The 12922-nt window shown below is 34.3% G+C and overlaps 1 protein-coding gene across 8 annotated transcripts in view; it reads left to right on the top strand.

The window, feature by feature from the left end:
* GRM5 (glutamate metabotropic receptor 5) overlaps positions 1–12922 on the top strand; it is a 525626-nt gene that overhangs the window by 178256 nt on the left and 334448 nt on the right. For all 8 annotated transcript variants that reach the window (XM_049653231.1, XM_049653248.1, XM_049653240.1 and 5 more), the window contains exon 2: positions 5266–5515. In XM_049653231.1, the coding sequence (XP_049509188.1) occupies positions 5266–5515 (250 nt within the window). The remainder of the gene's footprint in view (positions 1–5265; positions 5516–12922) is intronic.

The following is a 12922-nucleotide window of genomic DNA, read 5'->3' as shown; positions in this document are numbered from 1 at the left end:
TGGTATCATGCGAGGCAGTAACTCCTATGAGAAATCGCAGTGTTTTCCTTCACTGGTAGTTGTCAATAAAAACAAACAAACAAACAAACATTGTTTGTAATAGCAACTAGATATTAGTAGTAAAGGCCAATTGGAATACATTTTTAAATCACAGTTTATATTGAGAATCTTCATTTCTTTTTTGACAAATAATAATTTGAGCCAACTGAAAGGAAAAAATGTTTTAATATGCAACATCAAGCTCAATATTTTTTTAAAGTGAATTATAATTTCCTAAGGTGAATACTTTTTAAAAAGTAGTTATAAGGTAAATGAACCACAATTATAAACTTCTCTAACAATTATAAGTAACAAAATTATTCCCTTCAGTATTATAAAATAGATAAATAGGCTAAATGTTTAAATATCTAGAGTCTACCATGTGCTTAGTGTTATATCTGTACTTAATTAATTCATTAATATTTATTAAATGAATAACTAGACTACACTATTCCCTGTAGGAAGATCCTTGAAAAGGATAGTCAAGTAGGTCAGCTTAGTTCCACGAGTGTATGCTGGGCAGTGTTATGGAGATATGGTCTATATCCTAAATAAGTATACAGTCTGGGCAGTTGAGGTGAACCAGAAGGAATGGGTAAGATTTCAACATCAAGACATGAGGAAAGGGTATTCCAGGTGGAAAGAGCATCATGAATAAAAGTGATTAAGTAGGAATGTGTTGGGCATCCAAGGGACATAGAGAAGAGCATAGTAAGAAATAAGACCCGTAAACGTAATATTTGGTAAGGTTTTGAATAAATAGAAGACAGAAGATGGTGAAAGGTTATGTTACCATGTAAGCTTCTATGGAAGGAATAGTGATGGTCTGATTATGGTGGGAGAGGTAGGAGTACAATGGAAAAAAAATAAACAAATGTCAAAGAAAAGTATTTGAGTCTTTTTAGTATAATTCTATTAATTTAATTTTTATTCTTATGATAATTTCCCCCAACACACACACAATTTATAAATGTGAACCATATCTCAAATGTATATTGTGCCAGGAAAATCTCTCACTTTCTAGATATATCCTGTTTATATTGCCATACTTTATTACCTTAATACGAAAGTATGTTTAAGCCTCAGTAACAGCAGTGGTTACTGATACTGATTGGTACCATCTGAAAGAGCCGTTATCTTTGATTATACATTATATACTAAAGGATTGTTTAGTGCCTTTAAACATAAAGTTCAAATAAATAATCTTAGGTTAGAAGAAAGATTTAAACTTATTCTTTAGCCAGTTTTGTTTTCAGTGTGCACTTTGGAGGCCCAAATGGATGCAGGTACTTCCAGACGACATGACATAGGTCAAATAGTACCAGTGAAAGCAACTATTTACAATTGTCCATATCTTCTTTTCAATTTCAATAACTTTAAATTATGTTATTAAATTTTCTTCACTCAAACTTGTACTTTATATTTTTCAAAATCTAATAGTACAGAAGGGTAAAAAGTGCATTTTAAGGTTCTTTTTCTGTTTTTTACCTTCATATTTCTGAGTAGGAACATATGCTTTTTTAGTGCCTACTTTTTAATTTATGGACAACAGACATCTCTTAATTCATGTATCTTCCCTTAATATAATTACATTAATAGATTAGTCTCTTATTTTTTAGATTCCAACAATTCTCTTAACCATTTCTCTTTCAGTCTCTAAATCATGACTTCCAGATTGTGCGTGAAGGATTTCAACACCCAAGCTCACCCTGCTTCCACTTCTCAACCTATCATCTTTTTCTTTAATTTTTTTGTAAAGGTTCATCAGATTTATTTCTGTTGCATAATGAGTTTTTTTACTTTGTCTATATGTAGATTCATAAAGTTGAAAATCAGTAATAGGCATTTGCATTATTGCAGCTATAAGTAGTGCAAGCTAAGAGTCCAGTAAAGCTATGATTATATTTTCTTCAGATAATTCCAAATCACCAGCCCTTTGCTGTTTAAAAGAGTGTCCGATGGATTCCTTCCTGCTTTTACCAGTTACTTAAAATGAAGCACAAACCACTTTCATTTTCTACACCATATCTTCCTTTGTCACTTTTATTTCCCTGTTAGAAAAATAAACTTTGTTTCCTTAGTTCTTTCTCATTCTGTGCATTGCTTGGAATCTATTTCATTTCCTGTAATAAATTTATGAACTTTTTAAGTTTCCCCTTTATTTTCATTTTTATTTATTTATTTATTTATTTATTTATTTATTTATTTTAAATATGTATTTTTTTTTGAGAGAGAGGGAGAGTGTGTGCCCAGATGAGCTGGGGAGGGGCAGAGAGAGAGAGAGGGAGAGAGAGAATCCCAAGCAGGCTCCACACTGTCAACGCAGAGCCCAACACAGGGCTCGATTCCATGAACTGAGATCATGACCAGAGCCAAGATTAAGAGTTGGATGCTTAACTAACTGAGCCACCCAGGTGCTCCTCTCCTTTATCTTTAAATGTGTAATTCCAGAATACAGTCTTTAGATCAGTTACAGAAAATCTCAACATTTCAGGCCTCCAAATTTTATTGGAATGAATGGAATACATACTCCCATTTTTAATATCCAAATTACCATGGCTTGCTTTTATTAAATCAAAATTATTCTGCAGAATTTTCATGTCACACATATAATGAAACTATTTCCTATTTTAGTTTTAAAGAGTACTGCTTGGGTTTTGTTCTCAGAAAATCATATTTCCCCAACTAATTTAAGTTCATTCTTTAATCCAATGTTGAGTGTTAATGCTGTTGGCTCCATTATTTGTTTTAGATGCTCCAGGAGAGAGCAGTTTAACTGCACCTAGAACATTCTATAGTCCCAATAGGTGCAATTAATTGGGTTCAGTCTACCTATTAGATATGTTGTATATTTAACATATATTGTCTTATAATATATATTATAATTATGTATAATGTTTATTGTTATATATAATATTGTATAATAACAATTGTATATAATTATAAAATAATAATTATAAGCATTTCTTATAATATTTAAACTAGATATAATGTTTAACGTATATAATATACAAAATATCCATATATTAAGCAGTGTTACCTCTGATTTTCAGGTGAAAAAGCTAGATTTAGAGAGACTGTCCAAGCTAAATTAGAACTCAGATCTCTCTAATAACAAGATTCTCTCTCTATTACAAGCTGCTTCCATATAATTTACCGTATAAACAAAAACAATGTTAAAATGTTGTTGGGAGAAGTGCTAAAGATTATGGGTTTGTCAGATATTTTTTCTTGTTTAACTGTGAATATATTGAGAACTTTTATTATTGTCATCACGATCACTGTGTACCTAATTTCGCATTATGTATGCAAATACCCCAGCATTAATGATAGTATTAAGTGCAAGATAGTCAGTTGAAAAATAGAGGTCGCTAAAAATAAACCAGAGAATAATAGATTACTCAGATTAGTGTAAAGCTAGTAATTAAGGCCCTTGGGCACATTTTTCAGAGGGGGTCCTTTAAACTTTGTTAATTGCAAAATAGCTATATTGCCCACTTGCCATCATCATCAAGGTTCCTTGTTATTTTATTTCTGGAGAAAAAGGAAAGATGCAGCTGTCCCATCAGTATTTGTGGTCGGGACTTAAGCTGTCCTGCCCTGCCCTTTACAGTTTATTCATGAAGATAAAACTACACAAAAACCACCCTCAATGTCTGAGGATCTCATTTGCAGCAAAATACCTGTGCTGTAGGAAAACATACACAGGGTCAGGAGTGAGAAGATCTATGTTTAAACCAAGACTCTGCCACCTATTTGCTAAGTGTGAACTTCAATTTTATCAGTTGTGAGTGGAATTGGAAGATAATATTACCTCTATCACAGAGTTGGTGTAAGGAGCAGTGAGCTATAATCTGTATGAACAGACTTCAAAAATCAAAATGTTATATAGATATATGTATTTATAAGTTATCTCTACTATACTCATATAGTGAAGCCAATGCAATTGAATGCCTTGTACTTCTTTATTCATTTGAGATCCCCTCATGGTGAAATTCCAATCCTTGGTCTAGTTGATTGTTAGTCTAGTTACATCCTTATGTGCCCCGTAGCTTGGTTGTCTTGTAATAGGCTCCTATATTCTTAAAATCTTTCCCCCTTATCCACCTAATCTTTTGGAAACTCAGAAAATGAGCCTGTTATGATTTGTAAAGCCTTAAAACGCTCTAAAAATATCGAAAATTGAAGTATCATGACCTTTATATCAGAAAAAGAAATGTAGATATAATTGGGCTTCTGAGTCTTCCAAAAGTCAGCCATGGATGAGTGGAGGGAGCAGAATCTGCACTCTTAGATTTGAGAATTCGGTGCAGCCTTCCACCTACTGGGTATGTAACTTTGAGTAAGTATAAACCTAACCATCTCATCTGTTTTCTTATCTGCAGAATGGAGGTCATAATGCATACCTCAGTATATTATCGTGAGAGTTAAGTGAGACCACATATATAAAGGTCTTGGTACACTTCCTGGCATACAGTTGATTGTCAGTATTGATCACCACTTTTCATTAATTTAAAGGACCACCATCAGTCCTTGGCTCCCCAAATTTGCAGAGGACATTGGAATTATTCCCCCAAATCACTAACTTCCCTGTGGTTGTGTAGAATGAAAATTTAAATATTTTTCATAAGCTTATACATTTATCTGTAACAAGACTGAAATCTCAATGATCTGGAATTTTTTGGTTGGGATAAAGCCACTAATACTTATGATTGCTAATAGAATATAATATGCATAATATTCTATAAAAATATAATACCACACAACATACAATATTCTACAACAACATCTATACTATATTTAGTATATGTATTATATCTTTAAATACAAGAATCTGATCTGGTGGGATGAGACAGTCATGCAGTGAGAAGCAAAGGGAAGTGAGATAGAATAAAAATACAGCGGATGAAAGTCTTCTATCATCTCACACTATAATATGAACTTTTTAAGTAAAGGGGGTGCTGAATTCCTTTTGCTTGTGCTTTTTATACTATTTTCTCTCTCAGTGGAAAAAAATGTTTAAAGTTCAATACATATAATGTAATTTCATTGTAAATTGCCTAAAGTGAACAAGTTAGTGAAAGAGCAAAAACTTATTCAGGTCTTCAGGCTCCAAGTTCAACACTACCAAATGACCATCATGCTCCCAGCCCTTCGCACTCTAATTGGACTCAGTGCATCCAGCACTCTCATTCACTACCCCTTTACTTATCTCTTTTCACACAGGCAACTATGGAGAAAGTGGGATGGAGGCTTTCAAAGATATGTCAGCCAAGGAAGGAATTTGCATCGCTCATTCTTACAAAATCTACAGCAACGCAGGGGAACAGAGTTTCGATAAGCTGCTGAAGAAGCTCAGGAGTCACTTGCCCAAAGCCCGGGTGGTGGCCTGCTTCTGTGAGGGCATGACTGTGAGAGGTCTCCTGATGGCCATGAGGCGCCTGGGTCTAGCAGGAGAATTTTTGCTTCTGGGCAGGTGAGTGGCAATGAGAAAATTCACATGAAGGTAATAATTTGGAAACATAAAATGGTGTATTTTGGTGCATAAGGACAGATGCTTTGGAAATTTAATCTGTGTAGTAGAAGTAGAACTTAAATATCATAAAACAGCAAAGCCTGGAAATAATCATGGAAAATAAGTAGATTTGCCATGTGCTGATTAATGATGATAACAGGAATCAACACATGAGATAATGATTACTTCAGTCTTAAAAAAATGGCTGTAAGGAAATGAGATGGGTTCTTAGAGAATTGGATAATTTCATCATTCCCTCAGGAAATAAACACTTTGAGACTTTTTGCTGTTGCTTTTGAAATTGATTTTAAAAATAGTTATATAAACTTGTTTCTATAATATAGAATCCTAGAATTTTAAGTTTGAAAGTGAGGAATTCCTTCAGGACTAATTTTTAAAAGCATTGGAAATGGATTCATTATTTTACATTACAAAAGTGTTATTACATTGCCTGATCACCTACATTGTTACCAGACACGTTTCTAAAACATTAACTTCTACAGGGATTGACTTTAATTATCTGGATAATTCACTTGATTGGTACAACTCGGCTTATTGCCTGCTGATGCTATTGAATCAGAATGTTAGAGTTCTCTTAGAAAAACAGAAATAGTAGTGTGTGTGTGTGTGTGTGTGTGTGTGTGTGTGTGTGTGTAAAGAGAAAGAGATACTCAGAACCAATGGTACAGTTCTGGTCTGAAAGCTGGCAGACTTGGGACCCAAGAAGAGCAGATGTTTGGGTTCAGTTCTGAAGGCCAGAAAAGACCAATGTCCCAACTCAAGCATTCATGAAGGAAGAGTTCCCTCTTATTCATTCTTTTTTATTCTACTCAGGTCTTCAATAGGTTGGATGAGGGCCACCCACATTAGGGAATCAAGCTTCACCACTTAGTCTATTGATATATATGTTAATCTCACCTGGAAAGACCCTCATAGACACACCCAGAATAATGTTTAGCCAAATATCTGGGCATCCCCTGACCCAGTAAATTGTCACGTGAGATTAGCCATCACAGTTAGTAAAATGACCCCATAGTTTGACTTTGTGGATGCAGTTCACTGTTCTATAACTTTAAAAAGTTTTGTTATTGCATATCTTGTTTTAGTAGGCAGCCAATTAAAAAAATAGAGAAAACCTTCAGAACCACTGCATCTTTCTCAGTATTTCTGTCCACAATAGAATGCTAACTCACTTGTTAGTAATTTTTAATGGCTCGTTAAAGAAAACATGCTTCCTTTATTTTCTAAATGCTTAACTGACCTTCTGTGATCAGACTTGGCTCCTGCTTGGCTACATTTTATGACAGCCATTTTATGTACCTAATGCTTTTCTGTCAGACCTGATGGCAATAGATTGATGGGACTATTTTAGTATGAGGCCAACTATCCTTCATAAAAATGATATCGAGTGAGATTCCTTTTTCACTGATGTCATACATTTCATCTAAAATCATCCCTAGTTGGCAAGAGTGATGCACCAGTTAGTTTCATACAACTCAGGAACATTCTCACTGCCAATATTAAATTCTAAAGTGCAGTGTTACCACTGGGGTAAAAAGAAAAGGAAATAAAGAAGCTAGCTTTAAACCATCCTGTTTTCCTTCTAGGGTATAAGAGATTCTGTAGCTCCTATCTGCTACTTTGCCAACATTAATGAGACAAATCGGCAGTATTTGTTTTTTAGCTATATGATTTGTCAACATGTAAATAGTTTTTGATCACATGTACACAAGGAAAATAGGTAGGTATTTACTATATTTGCCATATTCCATCTATATTTTTTATTACCAACAGTACCACAAGGCCAAAATTCTATATTTTATATATACAGATATATGTTATATATCTATATATATGTTATTTTTAAGTAATCTCTACACCCAATGTAGGGCTCAAACTTACAACCCCAAGATCAACAGCTGCACACTCTACTGACTGAGCCATCCAGGTGTCCCTATTTTATATTTTTAAAATTTATTTTGTGTTTGTCATTTATTGGAAGTTCTCTCCATATCATTTAATTCATGGAATAAGAGATGCATAACTTTTACTTAGGTTTCTTAATCACTTCATTAATTGGCTAATAATAATTCAACATTTACTTGAGCACCAGTTCATTTCACCTTAGAGGAGTTATGTTAGAAAAGCCATTCTTACTTACGACTTAAAAAAATAGGTTCCTATAGTTTCCACCTCTTGGCTCATATTCTTTTCTTTGAAAGTAACGTGATAGTCTTTCAGATATTTGGTAACAGTATGATGGTCGGTCCCCTTCATCTTCCCTTTGGGATGTTCCTACTTCTTCCTTTTCTACTTCATGGTGAAATGGCACTCTAGGTATTAATAAAACCATTTATCAAGACCATTTGTAGAATAATTTATGAACTGTTTTGTGCCAATTACTACTCTAAGCTCTGTACATGTGTTGTTTCATTTATTTATTTGATAGATACTGACTGGCTGTTATACGTTAAGATGGTTGGGATATGTCAGTGAATGAAACAGATAATACTCACTACCTTTATGGACCTTACAGGTGGTAAATTAGATAGAAGGTGGCGAGTGCTATGAAAGAAAAAATAAATGAATCTAAGAACAACTTCATGTTGAATTCTATTATCATCCCCATTTTATAGACAAGGATTCTAAGTCTCAATTTATATTGAGTAATAGTGATGTGGAGAAGGCCATATAGATGTATGCATTGAAAACAAAATTAAATATAAGTCTGTGTAATTGTAGAGACTGAGCATTTAGCACTGTGTTCTATTACTTTTCAGTAAATTTAAAATATTCCTATTCATAAGAGTGGAGGTCAAGGGTAGTGAGCAGAAAGGCAAAATTTAATAATTATGAGAATATTTAGTTCATTTACTCACTCTCATTTTCCAAGTGAGGAAACTGATACCCCCAAAGTTTGGATAACATGGTCAAGGTCACACAAAAGCCCAATTGCTGTGGCCCATAATCCAGTGCTTTTCTCTACCAGACTGTCTCCTGTAAAAGAGAAACAGTGGAGAAGTTGTCTGATAACAAACTCCAAGTTCTTCATAGATTCTGGGTATGTAAAGAAACTATCTTAGATAATTCAAATTTAAGTTAGCATTTTTATTTTAACACTACCCCCTAAAAATCCAGTTCACCCTATAACTCCTATAGTTGACACACAATGTTACATTAGTTTCAGGCATACAGTTTAGTAATTCAACATCTCTATATGTTACACTATGCTCACCACAAATGTATGTACCATCTGTCACCATACAATGCTATTACAGTATCATTGACTATATTCTCTATGATGTACTCTTAGTAATTTGAGATTATTTTGTTTGCATATATTCTCCCAATCTCCCTGCATGCTCTTTCCTTCCCCTACCCAACTCAGACCTGGTTGGATGGTTCTTAGAAATTAGAAGTCAAGGCTATGAGAAAGGAATCTATATTCACAGCTTTCTAGAGGGTCCTGTTTTGTTATAAATCTGTCCAGTTGCCATGGGACAGCCATGTTTAATAGGTCATTCAACTAAAATGCATGGTGGGACTAATAAGATAACACTGCTGCTGAGACAACTTCATCGTCAACATATCTCGCCATCTGTACTGCACATCAGAAGGGTGTTAGAGTGATATAGACCTGGCTACTGTGTCTTCTTGCTTGAACTCAGGGTAATCCATTGTCTCATTGCCAATGAAAATGTCCTGTCCAGGTCCCTGAAATAGTCTTGCTAAACATTTTGGCCCTGAAAGCAGAATGGGATCAATAATATGAACAGTAATGAAATTTCTAAAGGTGCTTTTCTAGAATGGATACAGTGTTTTAGTTTTTACTTGGGAAAATATCATTTGAGGTATATTATTTACAAGTTATAAACTTAAATCTGAACTTGGAAACAAGGACCAACTTTTAGCAAATTAACTAGTTCAAGATTGGTTTTTATCTTGTCTATAATTAACTAACACTATTTATCTATTTGAATTAAGAATCTCCGTCCTTCAATATGATGATTATTACCAGGCTGCCAGAGGAAACGTACTTAAATTTCAAAGCTATTTGGGAATTATAACCAGTATTTCTTATCAGGAGGTCACTCTACATCAATGTTTTTCAAAATGGAAAGGACAAGAGCTTATTCTAATAAATATCTTTGTGGCTAGAATTACAAACAATTGTTCTACTAGAACTATTATAGTAGGCATTCTTCAGAAGTTGACATTAGTCTTTAATCTTTGCATATCAGGAGTATTCATTCTAAATTAAAGCCATTTTAAAAATAAGTATATTTGCACACTGGGCCATTCATTATCATTTAATTGTGATGAGAAAAAACAAAACAAAACTTAATTTTCATTGAGTTCCTGTTATGTGTCAGGAGACAAGGAGAGAGGGAAAGAGAGTGGGGAAGAAAGGAGGAAACAGTGAGAAGAGAGAAGAGTGGGGGTAGAGGAAGAGAGAGAGATTAATTTAATGCTCTAAGCAATGAATATGTTAAGTTTTAGGTGCCTTTGAGTTTGGTAATAATGACCCCATTTTTTCAGGGGAACAAATTGAGACTCAAAGAGGTTAAATGACTGGAAAAGATCATACCAGTTTCTTATACTAGTGGCCATTCTGAGTATCATGAAGAGAGAAGTGTTAGCAACATAACTGTTTCTACACTTGTGATAAGCTCCATTTAAGTTTGCTTTCTTTTTGCTTTTGTTGTTTTAGTTTACCCTTTGAAAATTAGATAAACTTAATAAAATGCCTGGAAAATTATTGAGCTTTTTGTGATGAATGTATAGTGCAGATAAATCTAGCCAAACTATGCTCTACTTTGCCTGGAGATTTTTATACTTATCCACATTTGAGTTCAGACTAATTGTGTGATGTTCAGTCTATAAACAAGCAGTTATTTAGATGCATCTGACTCAGACCATGTGCAAAACTCTCTAAACCACGAGGGTTGAGCACAGAGGGTAAGGGGAGCATGTGTGAAAAAGTTTGGAGAGGAGCCTAAGAAATAACATTTTCAGCCTTGTAGTATTTTGACATTTATCCCATTATTGGAGAAGCCTTTCTGTGGGAGTAAGAATATGATAGATGTGATAGTTCCAAAGATAACTTGGGTATAGATTATGGATTAGAAGTGATAGGGTGGATACAGAGGAAACAGTATCCCTAATAAAAATGATACCATCAAGGACTAAGCAGCAGATCAAGAGCTATTTACTAATTAAAATGTGCTTATTATGTATTTGTTATGGTGTTATCAGGGTATATGCATATGTCCAAACTCATCAAAATGTATCAAAATTGATATACAACTCAGTACATTGAAAAAAATCAGTAGGAGCTGTTGGGTGCATTGGATATTGTAGAGAAGCATGGGGAAGACGACAGGAGTGACTCCTAAGATTCTGGTGCTTTATAACAAGATGAGTAATGATCACTACGGAGATGAAGAGAGTTGGAGAAGAATCAGGTGTGAAGTAGGGAACAGATCATGAGTTCGGTTTTGGATAAACTGCCCTGATGTGCATTTCAAACATAAATATAGCCAAGAAAACTGGAGAATATGTCAGTCTGGAGCTCAAAAGAGATATATAGCCTGTAAATAAAAATGCATGAATCATCTGAGTAATTTAGATTTATGAACAGAATGCATGAGTATGTAAAATTCAAGTTGGTGAAGTCTGAGAACTTAGCCTTGAAAGAAATCTCAAAATGTTATGATTGGAAAAAGGATGAACTATGAAAAGACCATAGGGAGAAAGCAAATCCAGAGTTGGAGGAGGAAAACCCAGAGAATGTTATGTCATCCCAGGAAGTGTGGAATGTTTAAAGGAGGGGCTACCCGTGTCAAATAATTCTAGATCAAGTGGAAATAATACTGAAAGGGCCTTTGGATTTATTGAGGTAGAAGTAATTGGTGATTTAGCAAGAGATGGACAAATGGAGAAATCAAAGTGGATTGAGAATGAAGTAGCTAAATGTTAAGTAGGAGCTGGGAAAATGAACCCATGGCATGTAAGCCACTGTTTTGTGAGGTTAAACTAATAAATGGAGATTGGAGAATGATAAAACTCTCTCTCAAGGAAAAATTGGGTCAAAAGACAGGTGTTTAACACAGTAGTTCTTTGTTTTCCAAAAATGTAATTTATGATCATGAAAAAATAATTTTAACAGTGAACAAAGCTATACAGTGAAAAGCACTTATATTTTTATACCTGTGTTAGCACAAGGTATTAATAAATTATTTGGTACTTGCTAATTTTATAGGTGAAAACTGTCATCATAGTGTTTTAATTTGTAGTCGTTTATGAGATTCTATGTCTTTCATATGTGAATGAGTGATATATATTTATATTTTCTTTAGACTTCAGGAACTTAGTTTTTTCTGTTTATTTTTCCTTATTGATTTATACAAAAGTATTTTATTGTTCATTGACACGTGTAGCAAATATTTTCCCTCTTGTTATTTAATTTTGACTTCATGGCATTTTGGGCAATGCCAGCCTTTTTCTTTTATGACTCATAAAGATTTGTAACCTGCATACACAGCCCAGTCACAGAGATTTGGTTGTTTAATTTTAGGATCCAGGTAGGATAGGGGGTTTAATAAACGAGGGAGGACACTTAATTCCGTAAAACTCCTAAGATGTGGGAATCAGGGGCTGTTAAAGCAAAGGTGGATGGAGCAAGCTGAGAAGGTTAATTCCAGAAGTGGAACATATTTTTTTTTAACGAGGTAGGTATGTTTAAAGGTTTAAAAACAGGAAAATCACTTGATAGCCCCCATTTTCTTCCTAATTTTGGAGGCAAGAGCAGAATGTGTGTGTGTTACAGGGCTAGGGGTAGCAACGGATTGAGAAGTTGTCACTAAAAGTTGAAGAACAAGGAAAACTACACTGTTAATAAGTGATTTTATATATTATCTTTGTTTTATATTATTCTGTCTGTTACAAGCAAGAGAGAGAGAAAGATCTGTCTATACTATAATGGAGAAATACTCTTAACTGCAAATTTAACATTTGCATATGTACTGTCTCATCAAGTATTGTAATGAATTGTCAATGTTAGGGTTATTTTAAAGGTTGATTAAACAACAGCCCTGTTCTCAAATTAAAAACCAATGGAAATGAGTCAAGGAGATTAATGTATCTCAGCTAATTAGAGACCAAGTCTTTGATCTGTGACCAAATGGACTTCCTAACATGATTCCCCAACCCCAGAGTCACAGCGAGGGCTGGACAATAACAGGACTTTCCTGCTATAGAAGATAGATGGCTTTCAGAATGACAGTAGGAAAACTCAGATTCAGAGTCCAGACTGCTCCATAAGAAAAGAAGAGGCTAAGTCACACCTTCTCAATTCTTCTTCCACCT

The sequence above is a fragment of the Panthera uncia genome, chromosome D1, assembly GCF_023721935.1.
Source record: "Panthera uncia isolate 11264 chromosome D1, Puncia_PCG_1.0, whole genome shotgun sequence".
NCBI lineage: Eukaryota > Metazoa > Chordata > Mammalia > Carnivora > Felidae > Panthera > Panthera uncia.
Note: the sequence above shows the minus strand (reverse complement) of the source record. Positions and strands in the feature narration are given on the sequence as shown.